Raw genomic sequence first — 19,113 nt, 5'->3', positions numbered from 1 at the left:
CCCGCCTCCGCTCGCCGCCGTGCGCCCATGGGGTGCGGCATCGGCGTTCAGAGCGCGGCTCAGCGCTGGGTGGGGGCAGCCGCCGGAAGAGCAGGCGGAAGGGGCGGGCGCAAGGGGCGGGCGCGGAGACAAGATGGTGGCTACCAGGCGGGCAGGGGCGCGGCGCCGGCAGCCGGGGACGCCAGCCGTGGGAGGCGGAGGCAGCCCCGCCGGAGCTCAGAGGGAGCCCGCCGAAGCGGGGGAGGTGAGCGGGGCCGGGGGCAGCCGCGGTGCGGGCTGTGGCAGCGCGGGGGCGGCCATCTTCACATGCTGCCACACGCGGTGGAGCTGCCGGCCCCGCTGTGCGGGGCGGCTGCGGAGCGGGGCTGGGGCCGCATCGCGGGCGTTGTTAACCTGTTAACGCGGCTAAGGGGTAAAGGTGGGGATGACATTGTACTGCTGATGTTTTAGCAGTTCTCTGTGGCTTTTCCACTAGTAAATGACTGAGCTGGAGGCAGCGTGGTGTGTGTTGAACCAGCGGGGTCCTGTGCTTTGGGAAGCGCGTGCTATCGCCGTGTGTCTTCTTTCCCAGATTCTGAATTGCTTTCCAGGGCGCTAGGAGCGTTGTTAAAGAATCAGGCTGTACCTGGTGTTGCAGTTGCTGAGAGGCCAGTCTGTGCCTAAAACTGGTTATAGAAACCATTTGGGGGCACATTCTGCCATTGACTAGGCTTCAGTGTTTTATAGTTGAGCAAATCTTGTAACATTTCTGCACATGGCTTCTGAATTTTCTTCCTGTGTCAGCTTGCCAGAACTTGTAGAATTAGAAGATGTTTGTCTGTATTTTTTAATGGACAAATGTATTTCTTTTTCTGCTTTGACCAAAAGAGAGTAGACAAACATGAGAACAGGATGGTTTATTCGTACTTTTTCCACATAGATACAGACATGCAATATGTTGTCAGCTTGAGTAGAGTTCTTTAAGGAGATTATTAGTGATTTACATAGCATCCTTTTCATGGGGTTGTTTTATCTGTTACTAGCACACTTGCGGTTTTTTTTTTACTCCCTTTGTAGATGGCAGCTGCTGAACTCAGTACTCCTGTGTCTGTGAGGATGACTAGGAGAAGAACCAGATCTGTGTGTAAGCCAGAGGTAATTCAGGAATCTCAGTTTGAAGAGTTGAAACATGTAGAAACAAAGTCAAATGTTGGAGATAGCTTAGAGGCAGAAATGACTAGAAATGAGAACACAACTGTCCGTTCAGTACAATCAGTTGCTGACCCACAAGCTGATGGGGATGTGTCAGAAGCAGAATCAAACTGCTCTGCGGTGTCTGGTCTTCAGACACCTTTGTTTATAAGGGTAACAAGACGACGACAAATTGTAGTTCCTTATCAGCCGGATTCTCCTGACAAAAGAAGATACAGCAAGACAGCTTTTCTAAATAAGTTAAATGGGATTCTGGATGAAGATGATGTTTCTGAAGCTGAGTCTTGTTCCTCCACCGTTTCTGGTGTTACCAGAACTACGAGAAGCAGGCGAAGCAAAAAGGATTTGCAGCCAGATACAGCTCATGAAGCCCAGAGTGAAGATATTTCTGATGCAGACTCATGCTGCTTAAGCTCTCATATGGAACCATCCGTCACTAACAGACGAGTTACTAGGAGCATGCTGATCAAATCACAAGCAGAAAATATTAAGCAGGCTGAGAAAGGAAACAGAATTGTTTCAGAAGATGAGAATTTAACTGAAGACACTGTTAAATCTGAGCCTGTCATTTCTGATTCTAGACCAGCTGTGGAACTTGTTTCTGATACAGATGCTTCCCCTGTCACCGAGGATAAGGAAGAACCCAGTTCACCTAAAAGCAAATGTTCCTTCAAATCTGCCAATACAACCCAGAGTGAAGGCATGAAAGAAGAGTCTTTGCATGATGTGGCACCCAGCAGTCTTACAGAAACAAAACAAAGTGACAGTGAATCGCCTGAGAAAAAGGCAGTTAAAAATACACGGTCTGTTGGGGCTGACAATTCAGAGAAAGCACATGGCCAAATACAAGAAGACTACAGTAAAATCCTTGTTAGGGTGGAAAAGTTAGAGTGCATGAATTTCTCTGATAGCCTGAGTCCCAAACAATTTTTAGAATTCCAAGGGCAAGTAACACTAAATAGAGATAAAAAAGATCCAGAATGCAAAAGAGAGGGTGCTGAGGCAGATTCACAGCAGCCTTTCACCCATGCTGACAACTTAGGAAAGGATGAGCAAACTACTGAAGTGAGGAGCCCACAAAAGGATGAAGCTTTTGCACAAGGAACTGACAGTGTTAGCGGATGTGGAATGCTTGAGAGCGATGTGGACAGTGCTGAAGATCAAATAGGAGAATATGCTGAATCTGTAGCTCACTGCAGTGGAATTCCAAGCAGTGGGAACAATTCCCTTACATTGTTTCTGGCTGAAGATGAAAGTGATGAATTCGAAGATAGTGATGTGGCAGACATAGATAAAATTGAAGAGAATCTGTATTCTAAAGAGGCATATAAGAGGACTCCTTCCCTCAGCAAATCTTTAGAAACCAGTTCACTGGATGCTGAAGGGCTTTTTGTAATTGATACCAAGCCTGGTATAAGTTCTGACCAAAAGTATTACCTAGATCAGATAGACCAAGGTAGTGATGCTGAAAGTAAGCACAAAGGAAGTAAAAAACGTGAAGAATTGTCAGATCTGGAAGAGGCTGATGAAGAGGAGTTGATAGATGAAGATGAGAAAGAAGAAGATGATGATTTATTGAAAAATAAGATTGATGTGTAAGTATCTTTCTGGCAGTAACTTAAGAATCCGCATTTCATTCAAGCATATGTGTAAGAGATGTACATTAAGTGCTAAATGACGTGGAATAAATAAGGGAGTAGTCTCATCATATAAGTCATTGATGTGTTAAGTGGGATTGAACAGATTATAATGTACCAATTTAGTCTGTAATTGGAGAGTTTAGTTTGTTTTTTTTTCAGTGCTGTATGTGGCAGAACAAAACTGTCTGAAATAATATGTGTTCAGCTTAGAAACCAGAGTGTGAAACTGGATTAGACTGCTCAGGCTGACTCAACTGCTCGTTTGGGTTGTAGTTTTCTTAATTGTGTGTATAGTTTGGATATCAATGACAAAAAGTCCAGTAAATTCCTTACACATTGGCTAATTCTATCATGCTTTTTAATCCTAAATAGTCACATATCCTTTAAGAATGTTTTCAGTTCTTGTGCTGTGAAACAATGACACTTCAAGTGAAATCAGCCCAGCAGAGAACAATTTTGGTGGGGTAGCACCTCTTGAGCTCTTGTAGTCCAGCTCCTGCTAAAACCTCCTTATATGCTTTATATATTTAAAGCATAATGCTCTGTTTAGGTTGGATAAATAAGTCTTATTTATTAATCTTCTAAAAACCTTCAGGTTGGCCAGAAGTCTTACAAAATCTCCGTGTAGAGGCATTATAGATTAGTCACAGCTTACTAGAAAGTTGTGAAGGGTTTGTATTAATAAACATTCAGGCTACAAGAAATATTTGTCGTACCACATTTCTCTGTAATGCTATATAGCTTTTAAGCATTCTTGTCATCAAAAACCTCCTTTTGAGTCAGCCATTGTCTCTTTTTTGAGGATACATTCCTTTGGCTGCCTGATTGAAGTAATGAGAAACTGAAACAAACCAGCTTTGAAATGTTTAATGATGTTATTCCTGGTACTCTTAAACAATAAAGGTCTTAAACATTCTTAGGAGGAATTCTGACTTCTTTTTTTTCACTAAGAGCTGACAACACTTTTGTCATCAATATGCTTGTGCTTTTGTGGTGGTTTGCCTTTCAATTTTAGTTCACCAGCCTCTCAGTGTATAGAAGTAGTATGCTGCTCATGAGTTCTTTTGGCAAAGTGAAGCAAATGAAGAATTCACTTTTATAGGAGATAGTAATATCTAAGATAGGAATGCAGCATTAGAGTTAATATGAAAGATCTGTGGACGTGATTGCACAAATACTGTTCTTTAATAGCCTCTCAATTTATATTACCCTGCCTCCCCAGAATCTGTCACCTTAAGTTATTTACTAGATAGTAAGACTTAGTTTCAGTTCTGCAATGATTTTAAATGAGAAGAATGAGTTTATCTTTCTTAGAGGACAGTAGAAGGTTTAGGTGCATGCTTGTTACAATTATCAGTTATAATAATTAACTCTTTCTCTTCCAGTTTACATCTTTCCAGCAGCATAGACCCTGGTTTGAATATCAAGAAGCTTGGAGGTTTATATATTAGTTTTGATGCAGAAAACCAGAAGTCTAAATTGGGCACCATTAAACAACTGAAGGAAAAAAAGAAGGACCAGGTAATGTGTTTGCAATTGATGCAGTTAATGTGACTACAGTTAACACAAAGATGTTAGTTTAATAAGGTGGATTTAATTGTATTTAAAGAAGTATCCTGTTTTATGATTTGCTGAGAACTTCCATTCTTTTTGTCTAAAGTGTGGATTTGCATTTACTTTTATTGATAAGAATTTAAATAGATGTGACACTTTGGAAACGGAAAGCAATGCAAATACCAGCATTATCTTGTAAAATAAACCCTAGTTGATTATTCCTGCAGTTTTGCCTAGTGGTACATGAGCTGTCTCCTAACAAGGTGATTCTGTAGAAATAATGGATTTCAGTAAATAAAGGTCAGTAATCTTCCCAGTCTGGAACAAGCAGTTTTATTTCAAAAACACCCTTTTAGATAAAGGGAATCTGTTATTTTCATGAGGACGATCTTTATACGCTCAGCTGTGGTAGCTCTATTTATTGTAGGGCATTTGCTGTCTCCAGAGCTAGCTAGCTGCTTTCTGTTGTTGGCCAGGGTTCTGTTGGGAAGATCCCTACTACTTTCATTGTAGATGAAGGAAGTTCACATGCTGTGTTACAATGCTTGCTTAGATTCTGCATGATTCCTTTAGTAGGTTCTGTGTGTACTGTTAAGCAGGAAGATTTGTATCAGTGTCTAATGTTTAAAATCTTACAGCTCTTGCAGAAGAGTGTAATAACTCCAGATTTTGAAAAGAAGGAATGTGTCCCACCCTACAGGGAATCACTTCACCAGCTAAAGAAACAGCGCAGGGTAAGTGAAGAGCTGATCATGCCTCAAATCACAACACAAGCTTTGGGAGAAAGCATGTGCTTGAACTGTGTGCATACACTGGCCTCACTGGAAGGGGTGCAGTTTAATGTCTTCTTGAACCATCCCGTGAAAAGCAGGGACAGTGAAGTGAAGGTGCTCAGATGGTACAAAACAGTCATTCATACAGTGTCAATAACCTTATTATAATGGCCATTAAAAATACTTCTTAAAGGGACAGGGTTATATTCTAAATGTCTTTTGGAGAGGAGAGTTCCCTGCTCTATTGTCTCCTGGTTGCTGAATGCACATTTATTGTTCTTGTTATTGCATCCTAGGCCGAGCGAGAGAAGACCACGGGTGATGGTTGGTTTGGTATGAAAGCCCCAGAAATCACAACTGAACTGAAGAATGATCTGAAAGTCTTGAAAATGAGAGCTTCGCTGGACCCAAAGCATTTTTATAAGAAGAATGATAGAGATGGTCTACCCAAGTACTTCCAGGTAAGGAAGCAGCAGAAAGTGGTATTGCACTGCTTATGTTTTAAACAGCTGTTCTTCTTCCCTGCCTATTTTGCAGGTAGTCTCCATGGTGATACAACTTCAATTCTTAACATATTTTCATTACTTGGCTACAGTTTAAAACTTCTTAACTTTGTATTACATATGTGTATAAGCTGGGTTTTTTAGTTTCAGCCGATCTCATAGCAGTGAACAAACATCTGACTTAATCTGTGTTCTGAAGCCTCAGTGGACTAGATTTTTCAAGTATTAGCCTTTTTTAACCAGTGTGTAGAAAATAAGTAGCTTTGATTTTCTTACTAGCTAATACAGTTCGAATGGAGACAGCTAGCTTTGTGATCAGCTAGAATTGTTGCTGCTGGAACTTGAGAGCCTTGAGGTGGTTTACATGAAGAAACTGTAGAAATGGGCTTCCACTTGGCTCAGGCCTGTTTGGATAGGGAGCATGCTTGAGGAAATTGGTTTAACTTCTCAAACTATTAGCACTTCGAAGGGCGGGTCTTGGTGTATGGTTTGACATTTCTGGACGTAGAAAAACTTAACATGGAAGTGTTCCACATAATGAGATCTGTGCAGGCCTGCCTTTGCTGCATGGAACATGGACTCCATCTGTTTCCACTACCGACCTGAATCATCAGAGTGGCTGGTTGGAAACAATGTGATGCATTCCAGAATGAAGCCCGTGTATTAGAGCTGGATTAAGTGCTATGTAGCCATTGAGCAAACTCACCACAGTGACAGAGACAGTTACAATGGTTGTTAAGGGCTTCCTTTCCTTCGTTGGGAAAATGTTTAAAAGTTAAGAACTGGGTTTGTTTTTCAATACAAGCATTGATGCATCAATCCAGTGTTTAAAAACTGTAGAGTTTTAAAGCTCAGACCTTCCTCTGTGCACTGAACAATGACAAAGAAGGTGTCTGCAAACAAAACTTCTTGATTTTACTGTTTTGCACTACTTATGTTACCAGTCGGATCTTCTCTGGAGGTGCCTTTATACTTGTCATGGAGGATTAAAAAAAACAATGTGGCAGAATAATCAACATCTTACTGTACAGTGCAAATGTTTCATTTCTGTCTTCTAGGTTGGAACTGTGCTTGATTCTCCCATAGACTTTTACCATAGTCGAATCCCTAAGAAACAAAGGAAGAGAACAATTGTTGAAGAGCTGCTGGCGGATTCTGAGTTCAGAAGGTATTTAAACATGGGTTTGTATTCTAATACCCTGTGTAAGAGACTCTTGAGTATTTTTAACTACAGCTTGGGTTTACATGTGGGGTTTTTTTTTAGTATTTCAAATAAAACTTTTTAGTCTCTTTTAGCACTTCACCAGCACTGCCATTGAGAAGATCTAAGGGACGGGATAATTAGACTGAGACAGTGTATTTTATCTTCTGAAAAGGGTTTTATCCAACTCAGGTCATCACTGTTGGCAGCCACTCTTAACATACCATCAGTGTTCTGATTCACCTCTAAAATAAGTGTCTGCACAGGCTTACCAAAGGTCTAGGACTCTTAAGTGATTTATGCCTATGCATGCGCTTGTTTTAATTGTTTAAAGATCAGCTTTTCTTGGCATAATTAATCCAAATGAAAAGTGCTGAATGTAATTCTATGAGAGTTGGTGTGATTTCCTTTTATAAGCATGTCAGTCTGCCATCTGTCATAGGAAACAAAACTGCACTAGAAGTCTTACTGAAGGAATAGATTGGATTTGTTAATGTCTTCCTAACCTACAATTTCTGGAGTATATCCCTTAGTTGATACATTTTTACATTGGTTATTACATATTAGGAAGTTCGTATAGCTGTTTCTTACCTCGTTGACCTAGCTAGCTTGACCTGGTTGATAAGAAATTTGTTGGAAACTATATTAAACAATAGATGTCTTTGAAACTTGATCAGTTAATTTATGATGTGGGTCATTAAAGGCTTTAACCAGATATGTCATTATTAGTACAGGTATTAATCAGGTTTCAGTGTTGTGGTTCAAAGCCGAAGTACTGCACAGTGTGCAGTGATCCATTATGGTAATTGGTACAGGTACATAAGAAGCTGTATTAGAGGAGTTAGCAACTCATATTCAGTAAGTATATCCTGTTCATTGTTTAGTGTTTCATTGTTTTCAGTCTTGAGTAAAGTTGATTATCTTGAGTTTGCTGAGAAGGCAGTATAAAGATGGATATAATTTATCCACGGTATTCTCAGAATTGGTGAGCAGTAGCAGTGTTTTGGATAACTCTCTGAAATGGGATTGTACATGCAATGAACAACTCCTTGGTTATGCCAAAATTAATGATCCTTTAATCAAATTTACTTCCACAACACATTTACCCATATTTATCATTAATCCAAGCATTGATTCCCTTTTACCTGCACAGAAGTGTATAAAATTAAAGAAATCTGGCTTGGAAAACATGAGATAACTGAGTTTGGCAAATAATATATGTAGAGTGCTTTCCATGTTATTTTTTTCCTGAACTTTGTTTCACCATGCTTAAAAGTAAATTATCTATTTTGTTCAGATATAATAAAAAGAAGTATCAGGAGATCATGAGTGAAAAAGCAGCTTTTGCAGCAGGGAAGAGGAATCGGAAAAAGAAGAAATTTCACAATTAAGACAAAGAAAAATAACAAAGGTGGAATAACTTCTTGGTATAAAACTTTTACAGAATGCTTTGCTTGTGGTGGTTTTTCTTTTTGAAGATTGCAGGTCATGTGCACATTGAGGGTTAAGGGATTTCTTGCAATGAGAATGTTTTGTAGGGAGCTTTATCCAGTTATTAGGTATCTAAATTTGAAATTACTTGAGATTTAAAAAACTAAATATTTTTTTAATTGAAATTAATCTTTTTGTAAAAAAAGATAATGATATGAAAGCATATGGTTAAATCTGAGCACAAAACCCAACTGCTTGGATTGTGGTCTTTTGGGTCTTCAGTCTTTACATCAGTGAATTGGTATATTCAGTTTAAAATCATGTTCATAATTCACCCTGGGACCTGTTACATACCGGAATGGATTTTTCCATGTCTTGTCAGAGGTGTTGCTGGCCAATTCTGTAACAGGAAATACTGAGAAATAGTTTGGTTGCAAAGGGTTTATTTTAACACTGACCATAATAGGATTGAGAGTGTTCCTGGAATCAGCATATACACATATGATTGCTTTCAAATACATAGAGATACATAATTTATAAATAAATATAGACAAGTAATAAAGAATATATAAATTACATATTGTTTAATGAATAAAACAACATGAGTATGAAATATATACAATTTTGATATTGTCATATGTCGCTTTTAGAAGTTTGGGCCATTTAATTATTGTCTAATGATCTTTCAGAAGATAACTTGGCAGCAGGTTCCATTGTCTAGGCTGTAGTGTGTGGGTTGTGGTCTGGTAGCTGATTTGGAGTAAATGAACAGAGTGAGCTTGAAGGCTTCTGGTACCATTACAGAACCAGAGATAGCTCATTTCCCCTTCAGTGACAGTTCATAACCTTTGTGATTGTTAGAACTCTTGTGGCATTTAGTTGGTTTTCAGTGACCTGGTTATTACATTGTTGTTACAATTAGTGTAACTCAGTTACTGCCCTTAGGTACGAGAAAAGATGCATAACAGAAGAAATAAAACTGTCACTACATTGGCTCAGGTGCACTGGGTGTGATTATTAGAAGTAATTATTGGAGGACCAGTGATGTTGAATGTTTTCTTATCATACAAACATGGAACCTTACAGGTTGCAGATCTTAAGTGAGAGGTATGCTCTTGAGCAGTGTTTGACTGACATTTTCTACTCCTGAGAAGTGTTTGTTTTTTTAAGCTATTTGTGCTGGAAGTAGCTCAAATGGAATGAGCATCATGGTATGCAATGATCACCAACTGAATCTTGAAGGAAATTTTTCTCCCATCACTAGGGGTTTTTATATTCTTTTGAAGTTGTTTATAATGTTTTGCTGCCAGATGGGATTATAAATTCCTTAAGAAGTCTTGACTGCCTGGAGATGAATGGTGTGCGAAGTAAAGTGAATTTCTTGAGAAGTATCACATACAAGTAGAACCACCTATCCGCAAGTCTGAGCTAACATGCAGCTGCTATTCTAGTGCAGTGACATGTTATGCTAGTATCTCAATTCTCTGTAAGTGATCAAAAGCCAATAAAACAACTCTTGTGTCTTGTTCTGTGGATGAGACATTGAAGCACAGAAAGATATAATACTGGATGCTGAGGAAAGAAAACAAGGCACCACAGTAGTTGTCATTCTGTTGCATCCTGAATATTCAAGTGCAACTTGGGGAAAGCAATCTACAACTCTGAAAGACCTTAAGAGAGAAATACAACTTTGGTGTTAAGCAGCAAGTAACAATTCAGTATTTGTTGCTTAAGCTTGTCGGATTTCTCTGAAAATACTCAAATACATCAACAAATGGTTTGTGAAATAGCATCATTTCAGAAACTTTGCTGTCAATTGCAAGGAGTATTTTCTTTCAATGGCTGTCACAAATACTTGTGTTAATTTGTAATGCTGCCTTTATTGACATAAATCATTATTAACAAATTTCCCTAAGATTAAAGGGCAGTAGGTACCATGCTGGGTTTTATATGTATACACCTACTGGCTGTTTTGGATGTCACTGGAATGTTTTGTATGGATGGTAATAATTCCTTTCTGCTTCCCTTGGTTTTGACAATATTCCTTTTCTCTTGCCTTTGTGGCAGAGAGTACCCAATGGTTGTACAGCCCAGTGAGTTCACAGTCCATCTCCTAGGTGTCACATCCAAAAGACTAATGAAAAATAGGGTGACAGTGCATGAGGTGTTGCTGGTGTGCTGCCCTTAGTAGGCATGGTTAGTTTTGGAACAGAAGTAAAATGCTTCTCGCTTTTTCCTGTTGTACTTTCATTTTTCCTTTGGGGATTTTTTTCTCTCTGCCATCAGCTCAGTCTCCTTGAAATTGAAGGTGTCTTCTTATCATTACTGTTTCCATATGCTAAAACTTCCTTATCTCTTATTTTTCAACAAGGCCTGTCTTTATCACAGCACCTTCGTAGGTAAGTGCTGCTGAGACTTGGGATCCTGCATTAACACAGGCTGGAAGGGACAATGAGAGCTTGTCCTGCTCAGTCTGCTGTTCAAGGCAGAGTGAGACCAGGCTGCTCAGGGTTTTATGTGATCAGGTCTTGAAGGATGGAGTTCACATTAGAATCTTGTTAACACAGGTGGCATTGCAGGATGCTGCCCCTGTGCCTACATCTAGGAAATGGACTGTTCTTTGATAACTGCAGTTTTCTCTTTTTCTTTTGGGTACAGTAATTATTATTACTACAAGCCCTTAATGAACTAATGAATTTCTAGAGTATTGATTGTGTAAATACTGCTTGCAACATGCGAATGTATATGTAAAAGCTTCTGCCTTCAAATGTTTTTTAACTAGGATCTAAGCAAACCTTACGAACCTAGCCTTAAATACAAAAAGTGCATGGAGAATTGGGATTGCAGTACATTGCTGAAAGTGACTGAATGAGGAGGTACGTTTTCTCGCTTTTTTGGGGTTAATGTAGAGAGGTTTTGGGTTTGCTATTTATCTGCAAATTAGGATAAAACTGATGTTTGTGTAAAGGGCTATACATCTGGGTTATTGTGCTGCACAGCAGTGGTAGTTAATATTCCAGATGGTGTGTTTCATTTTCAATCATGAATTGAAATATGTGTAATGGGTACATTTCAGTTATGGCTTTTTCCTTAATTGCTTTTAAATATTATTACAGTTTGAAAAAACACCTTCAGTCACAAATACAGGATGAAAATCAATTTATTAAAAGCAAAACAAAAGAAACAAAACCCAAGCTAATTAATTTTTATTCATTAATGATTTAATTCGGATTCATTTATAATTGATTCAATCCTGAGTAAAATCAAGGAGGTTCGTGCAGTGCTGTTACTGTTCTGTGTTTTACCGCCCGATTTTATGTAATTGCTCATGCTAAAACGGCTCTTCATCTTCCATCGGCACGTGTAAGTTAGGGAGTAGAGATTGTGTTCATTCCGGTGTTAAGCGTTTGCTTAAGGTTTATCTACGCCTTGCTTTGTGGCTTGAAAATAACCATAAACGTATCACGGACCTTCACTGCGGCACCTCGGGAAAGGCATAGCCCGGTTCCTCCCTGCAGGCCCTGCCGGAGGTGCCGGTTCGGGGCTGTCGCTGTGGTGGGGCTCTGGTGTGTGTACAGCCACCAGCGGGGGACGAACCCTTTCCGGCGCAGGGGTCGGAGCGCAGGCGGTGGGTTCGTTTCCTCCGCTCGCTCTGTGACAGACACGCCGGGAGGCGGGACCGGAGAGCATTGCAGGAGAGAGGGAGCCAGCCGCCGGGAAGCGCCAGGCCGGTGGACAGGATTGCTCCAGCGGTGAGGTAAGAGACGGGAGTGAGAGGGTCTCAGCCGAAAGGGGGAAAACAAGAAAAGAAAAGGCAAAAAAAGAGAAGACACGACTCCGCCGGGACTCGAACCCGGAACCTTTGAATCCCTTCAAACCCTCTAGAAGTCCAATGCGCTATCCATTGCGCCACGGAGCCACCTGTTGGAGTTTTTGCGCACCGCCTAGAGAGCCTGCGCGCGGCCGGACCCTCGCTGAGGGGAGCCATGTTTGCTTCCTGAGCAGGGAACCCTTTCTCCTTAATCCTTTTATTTATTCCTTTATTTTGGGTTCTTTTTTAACAGTATGAATAGGATGAGTCTTATAAACCGCGTCTGGAGGCAGCCTCTGCGTGCCGTTATGAGTGCTGCATCCGTGAGGGGCTTACAGCTTGCTGGTAGGTGCTCACCACAGGGCTATCTCCTTATTTCTTACGAGAGACTTACTTTCTGGTTTACGTTCATCGGTAAATCAATACAAAGTATTTGTTGTCATCTTACTTTGGCATTTTCGATATATATAATTATATTCCACAATGGCATTATATAGGGAACTGTGCCTTCAAACATCCATGAATTTGTATAAGGATTTATTCCTCTATGAAAGATTTAATTCCTCCACAGGATTGAGTCTTGTTACACAGATGAACGTGATGACGTTGCTGGATTAGATAAAATTATTTTGCTTTAAAAATACGAACATTTCTCTTATTGCAGTTATTTATAATGTGCTCTTAACAGCATTCCATTCCTGGAGTAAATGGGAACTTTCCAGGCAAAAAACCCACCTTTCACTCACAGTATCAGAGATACAGAAACAACACTGCTCCAGTTCCAAAGTTATTTGAAACCAAATTATTGTAACATTGGTGATTTTCAGCACTGTAAGCTTTTAGGGATATTCTAAACAGCGGTGTGTATATGTGTTAAACAACTTAAAGGAGCCTAAAAAGATGTGATATTTACTGGGTATTTCATGAACTGCAGCATTTTGCTGGCATTCCAGTGCCATCAACACAAAAAAATACTGTTTGGGAATCTGGAAGACATGCCATAGGTGACCAGTAAAACTGTGTCTATGCAATCTCTGCTAGACACTGCAACAATTTATGAGTCAACAGGTAGAGAAATAACGTGGGAATCACACCTGGAAATTAGTGACTGTGAATAATTTGGAGACACTTAAAAACCCTTGTAAATGGAAAGACTAAAATGGAAAATAAATCAAGAGAAATAACATTCTATTGCGTGACAATATTTTCAATGTGGGTGAAAACATTACAGTATTACTGGGGTCATTATTCTTGAGTACTGTGAATGCCTATTCCTAAATCCATTAAAGAGAGCACTACCCGTACTGTATCTGTTCTAAAATCACAGTAAAACCCCCAGTGGATTCAGTGAAACAAGATTTTTCCTTAAAAGCTGTAATTATGGTCTAAAATAAGTCTTTGTTTCTTTTAAATCAAGAGCAGGCATATTAGAAACCCCAGAAGGCAAGAGTATGAGGCAAGGTTCAGAGCAGATCTGGTTGTATTTACAAGCTCTAGGTCCCCATGGATTTACCACAACTGTTCCCTTATGGACAGAACTCTTGATAGTGCTCCTGGTAAAGGAATGCAAAGTGTGGAAACTTTGAGTTCACAAGGCCTTGCACTGCATAAAAGAAACAGAATTTTTATTCTTAGCAACTGAGCTGATCTTCAGAATAGTTTTATGTTTATGCAACTGAAATAAACCACTTTAAGTAACTAAGACTCACTGTTAAGTATGTTACAGTTTGTGAATACCTGGACACATTTACTGTTGGGTGAAATGATTTTCAGTACCTTAGCTGGTTTGCTAACATGGTACCTTTAAGCAGCACAGCACTAAATGCCTGCAGATAATGAAGAATCAGACAGTCTGCTGTGAGAAGACTAGTTCTGATAGTGTACAAGTGAAAAATCCCAGCGTTTACATCACTCTTATTTCCTCTCATACCCGTTTTGGTTAGTTGGTATACACAGGCAGGTGAAGCCTGGCTGCTGGTTCTGTTTATGCAGGAGGACTGACTGGGGGAGGATTTGGAAACTTTATAGGGACACTTCAAATTAGTCAAGTCAGTTTCCTGGTTTATCCTGTAGATGTAGCCCAAAAGCAAAGTCCGCCTTTCCTTTTGGGCAGCAGATGGAGCTGCTGCATGAGAAGCAGGAGAGCTCCGGTTTCGTAGTGCAGCAAGAGAAAGCACTCTGAACTGACTGGTGGGGAAAATGCACAGGGCCTGAGGATACTGAAAAGAACTCCTTCAGGGAGGGTTTCATTTGGTAGTTTGTTGTTTTATTATTCTTATTTATTTTCTTAATATGCGTTCACGTTGTAGATGTTTTTGCATCTCTGCCCTTTCCTCAGTGGGGGCTATAATCTCCATGTGACTATCAGGGCACTGTAGAATTGCCTTTTTATTTGTCTAGCTGCCAGCAGGGAGACTGTTGGTAAGAACCTCTTCCAATTATCCTGTTTATGGCTGTTGCTGGACTAATAAATGTTCTGCTCTCTCAAATGTATTTGGGTAGGTAGGAGTAATTCCCAGAGGTAGTGTCTTGAGCAGTTAAGGGAACACAAGCTGTCATGCTAAATCACTCCTACAAGGGGTACAACGTTAACTCTACATACAGTGCTAAGTCTGTGTAGCTCTGTGAACAGATGAGCTGTGAGAAAAATAGTCTTTGTATTGAACCCCTTCCCTCATGTTGCATAAGTAATTTTTTAATAATATTTCTTAATTACCTGGTGTACAATCCTTGGATCTTAGTCATTGTTTTCTGTGATGGTGCAGTCAGTGAAGAGCCTAGGGACTGGTTAGAATGGTGTCACTTGCAGTTCATTCTTACTTGCTCAGATTCCTTCTAATATATTCTTATGGAATAAATGTAAAATTATATTTTCATCATTGATACTTACAGTTTTACTCTTTATTATACATTACAAAATAATGTATTTATGTAACACATCTTAAAGTTAATTTAATTCCTTATTATCCTGGCTTCAGCTGTCACAGCTGTTTTTCCTAGTAGCTGGTGCAGTGCTGTGGTTTAGCTTTAGCCTGAGAACAGTGCTGATAACACACTGATGTTTTTAGTTGTTGCTAAGTAATGCTTACTCCGACCAAGAACTTCTCAGTCTCATGCTCTGCCAGGGAGGAACTTGGCACGGGAAGCTGCGAGGAAGCAGAGACAGGGCACCTGATCCAAACTAGCCAAAGGGGTATTCCATACCACAGCATGTATATAAACTGGGGGCAGTTACCCGGAAGGGCTAGATCACTGCTCAGGTTGGGCTGGGCATAGGGTGGCAGGTTGTGAGTGGTTGTATTCTCTTCCTTTGTTATTCTGCTTATCATTATTATTGGTAGCAGTACCTTAGCTACTGGACTGTTCTTATCTCAACCCATGGGTTTTACATTCTTTCAATTCTCCTCCCCATTCCTCTGGGAGCAGGGGGGAAGAAAGGGGAGATTGGGTGAGTGGCTGTGTGGTTCTGAGTTACCAGCTAGGCTTAAAACACAACAGTGGGCCTGAATAAGGTTAAAATATATCAGAATGTGGTGACTCTTTTGAGTGTTCTTTAAGATTACTAATTCAAGAAAAATAGGATAATCACTCTCCACCTTTATTGTGCTGGTGGTTTTTAATGGTTTTCCTTTGTTGTGGTAGACATACAAGCTGTCAGGATACTTGAAACTTGGTAGTGTAAGAGTGAAACCAAGAGATGCCTGAATGTGCCCATCAGCTGTTAACTCTGGGCTCTCTGCTACGCAAGTCATTCCAAATGCTCGATTTGTGTGCATCAACACTTTGATTCTTCCTTATATAGAGTGAAAACATCAGTTCCTGGAACAGTAGAACTGAAGCCGTAGAGCAGTAAATTCCAGATCTTTCTCAAGGATCAATCCACCATCTTTTGAGGATGTTGAGGGCCCTAGTGCAGAGTTTGAATTCTCCTGGGAAAAGTTGGCATCGTAGCCGGTCTGCATTGCTGCAGGGAAGTTTCTTTCCCAAAAGTGGCACCAGTAGTGGAGTAGACACACGTGGCTGCACATCCCAAATACAAGATTACTTTAGCATCATTTCAAAGTTATTTGTACTGTAAGAAAATTCTAGATATAGTGCTGCTGCATTAGCTCTGTACTGTGTACTAGAGAAGATGAGGAGAATGACTAGGGAAGAGAAACAGTGCAGCGTGGAGTGCTACTGTGACACATGACAGGCTTTTTCATTCAATCCCATCTAGTGTTGACAAATGACTTATGTTTCTGCAGACCAGGAAATTCAGTGTTCATGTTTCTTAAATCTAGAAAGAAGAAATACCCTGTGGTATTTCTGTAGTGAAGAAAATGAACTAATTTAGTGATTCTTCCATTGGATGCAGTTTTTGGCACACTCAACAGATACCAGTGCATCACCTAACCCTTGGTGTTCTGAAGTGCTGTAGAAATGTGAAAAACTCATTGAGATTGGCCTGTCATCAAGGTAGAAGTTAAAAATTCATTATTAAAGTGTATATATAGCTGTCACAGATACTGTGACATGTCCATAGAAACAGCCATGCTAACGAGCACCTGCAGTCCAACTTTGAGAAACAGTAGGGGGAAAAGTTACCTTGCTTTTATAGAAAAAATAAAGGGCAACTTTTATCTGCCAAGAAGAAAACCAATAATGTGGAAGTGCACATTTCCACTTATAAACAGCCGCTGTTCAGAACACTTACATCAAGGTATAATGTATTTGCTGCCTTATTATGTGTAGATAGCAGTTGGCTTATGCCAGTCCTTTTCATGAGCATGGAAAGAGGTTTCTTAGTTTTATGAATCAAGTGATGGGCAGCTCTTTTGGGAGGCGGTTGGTTGACTTTCCCTTCCCGTGTTGGGGTTCCAGGCTTTTGTTCATGCTCTGGATACAGACAGACATGTATTAATGATGCCTCAAACTTCACTTGGAAGGTCAGGATGGCTGTGCATGTTACAGGTTCCTAGAATCTGTTTGTCAGACCCATCCCATCACATGCGTTCAGGCATCAAATGAAACTGGTTTCATCTTGAGATGGAATACAAAAAGAAAGGGAAAAGAATTTGCTTTCCCTGGCAGAAGGAGCTCTGGTGCTGTAGTGCCCAGGCCCATTCCCCACTCTGCTTGTCCACAAACCAACATCCTTCTTACCCACCCTTCCCTCATTCTGGGAAGCAAATGGCATCCACACATGGTGCTGCACCAAAATAGCACAGAACTGGGAAAACAAGTTCAGTACTGTCCAGACAAAACTCACACTGCTGAGGTTGGTTTACTTGGGTAGAAACAGGGAACTCCACTCCATGACTGAGCCAGTTTTCTGCTTTAGGATACCTGTAGAGTTTGGCACAGATCAAAGCTGATTTTTTTTAAGCTGGATAATAGAAAGTGTGGGGAATGCTGCTCTGGAAAAGGGCACTGCACAGAAGCAATTGAAGAGATGTATGTAACCAAATACACCCTTTCCTTAGACTGAGCTGTTGAGTGCAAGCAGGTGCTAAGCCCCATTTGACTAATCTTAATTGGGGTGACTCATGACAAGGTGAGTTCTGTGAATAAGCCTTTATTTAGTTACTTCATTGTGGTGTTCTACTGCAGGAATGTATTGGCATAAAAGCAACAGCTCTAAAACCTGCTGTGCCAGAGGTTGCCAGTGTGACAGACTCAGCAGAGCACTGACAGATAATGAAATATCTCCAGAGGGGCTGATGAGCAGAGGGATGTGGGAAGGCAGTGGTTAAAAAGAAAGGCATGTGTGTGAGAGGCTTCTTAAAACTCAGCTGCAATCTCCCATATTGCAGCAAGACTTCTGGAAAGCCAGGAGCTGCTAGCACATTGTTCTGGGGCTTAGGAGGGAATTAAAGACCAAGGTCAAACCTACAGATGGACATTCTTTCCTTGTTTTAACCCACAGATGCCAACCAGGTCATTAAAACATTTAAAGTAGGGGTTTGTTTTATTGGAAATGTTGTATTTATAACAGTCCTGAGCAGGGAACCTGGAAAGGCTGCTTGAGGTCACTGCTTCAGTGTTAACAGAAACCTCCTCGTGCTCAGGGTGTTGCCTCTGAAGCACTGGGGTGCATCCTGCTGGTGGGACAGAAGGTGGGTCTGAGGGGCAGTAGTAATAATCCCTGTGTACACCATGTGTATTATTGTCCCTGTGGCTGTTACACAGCTTAGTGATCCACCTGAGACTCAGTGCAGAGGAGCAGCCCCTCTGCTGGGAGCTCTTCCGACTCACGTGACTGTTGCTGTCCCTGAGTGCAGGGTCACACTCTCAAAAGAACTCGGAGCACAGGAAGCCCAAAATAGCCCCAGGTACAGACATGGCTGCATTCCAGCTATTCCCACCCTTGCCTTTCTTTTCCTTGCCGCTGAACTGATAGCAGGTTATCACAGCTCCAAACATAGCTTGTACTTCAGCATGACTTGGAGGACTTTTACAGCTCAACTGGACACGGGCAGTGGTAACACATTTCCAGTGCTCCTAGAAAACTTCAGTCCCTGCCCTGAGGTGCTCAGTCCATTCCTCTAAGAGTTAACAGCAGCAGGAGGAATCTGTTTTCTGTTTGAAGTACAGCAAGGGAAAAAACTCTGGTAAGAAGCTTAATGTTCAGTGTAAAAGTCTCCCAGTTCTCATCTGCTCTCGAGTGTTCTGAGATTAAAGTAGAACTTTGTCAGGAGAAGGGAGAATGTTTTTCTGCAGGCTTTAACCCCAGTGTGCAAACGATGGGTACAAGAAGCACTTGTTGCTGCCTGTTGGATTGTCAGCTGGGGCCTTGTTTCCAGCAGCGCTTGAGAAGTGGGCAGGGAGAACCCGGCAAAGGGAAGCACAGGCAGAATGGAAGATAGGAGTGTTCAGGGGGAGAGCTGCTTCTGCCCCTCCTGCCAGACCTCACTGAGCTGCTCAAAGTGGTGCTTTTCATTGTTAGCAAAGGGAAGATTTAACAAATATCAGGTGCCTTTTTCCTTCAAATTTGGGTGAAACCTGGCTTCAAGCAGGGTGGAGGTGA

The 19,113-nt window shown here is 40.9% G+C and overlaps 1 protein-coding gene and 1 non-coding gene across 2 annotated transcripts; one reads left to right on the top strand and one right to left on the bottom strand.

Annotated features, from left to right (window-relative positions):
• Positions 1-94: 94 nt before the first annotated feature.
• On the top strand, positions 95-9,286 carry DNTTIP2 (deoxynucleotidyltransferase terminal interacting protein 2). Its single transcript, XM_005146537.4, has 7 exons — positions 95-244; positions 1,057-2,786; positions 4,217-4,352; positions 5,024-5,119; positions 5,455-5,619; positions 6,720-6,829; positions 8,160-9,286. Exons 1-7 carry the CDS (start codon positions 134-136, stop codon positions 8,251-8,253), a joined length of 2,442 nt encoding a protein of 813 aa, XP_005146594.3. The 5' UTR covers positions 95-133; the 3' UTR covers positions 8,254-9,286.
• Positions 9,287-12,125: 2,839 nt separating this feature from the next.
• TRNAR-UCU (transfer RNA arginine (anticodon UCU)) lies at positions 12,126-12,212 on the bottom strand. Its single transcript is given in 2 exon segments — positions 12,126-12,161; positions 12,176-12,212. It is a non-coding gene; the product is annotated as a tRNA-Arg (tRNA).
• Between the last annotated feature and the right edge of the window lie 6,901 nt (positions 12,213-19,113).

Source organism: Melopsittacus undulatus, chromosome 6 (assembly GCF_012275295.1).
Source record: "Melopsittacus undulatus isolate bMelUnd1 chromosome 6, bMelUnd1.mat.Z, whole genome shotgun sequence".
Lineage (NCBI taxonomy): Eukaryota > Metazoa > Chordata > Aves > Psittaciformes > Psittaculidae > Melopsittacus > Melopsittacus undulatus.
The sequence above is the reverse complement of the archived record's forward strand: the minus strand, read 5'-3'. Positions and strand labels throughout refer to the sequence as shown.

Excerpts from the sequence above, each read along its gene's own strand:
- DNTTIP2 (XM_005146537.4), top strand. The coding sequence starts at position 134 with ATGGTGGCTACCAGGCGGGCAGGGGCGCGGCGCCGGCAGCCGGGGACG. Across the intron at positions 5,120-5,454 it reads AGCTAAAGAAACAGCGCAGG|GCCGAGCGAGAGAAGACCAC; the intron begins GTAAGTGAAGAG and ends ATTGCATCCTAG. Across the intron at positions 5,620-6,719 it reads GTCTACCCAAGTACTTCCAG|GTTGGAACTGTGCTTGATTC; the intron begins GTAAGGAAGCAG and ends TCTGTCTTCTAG.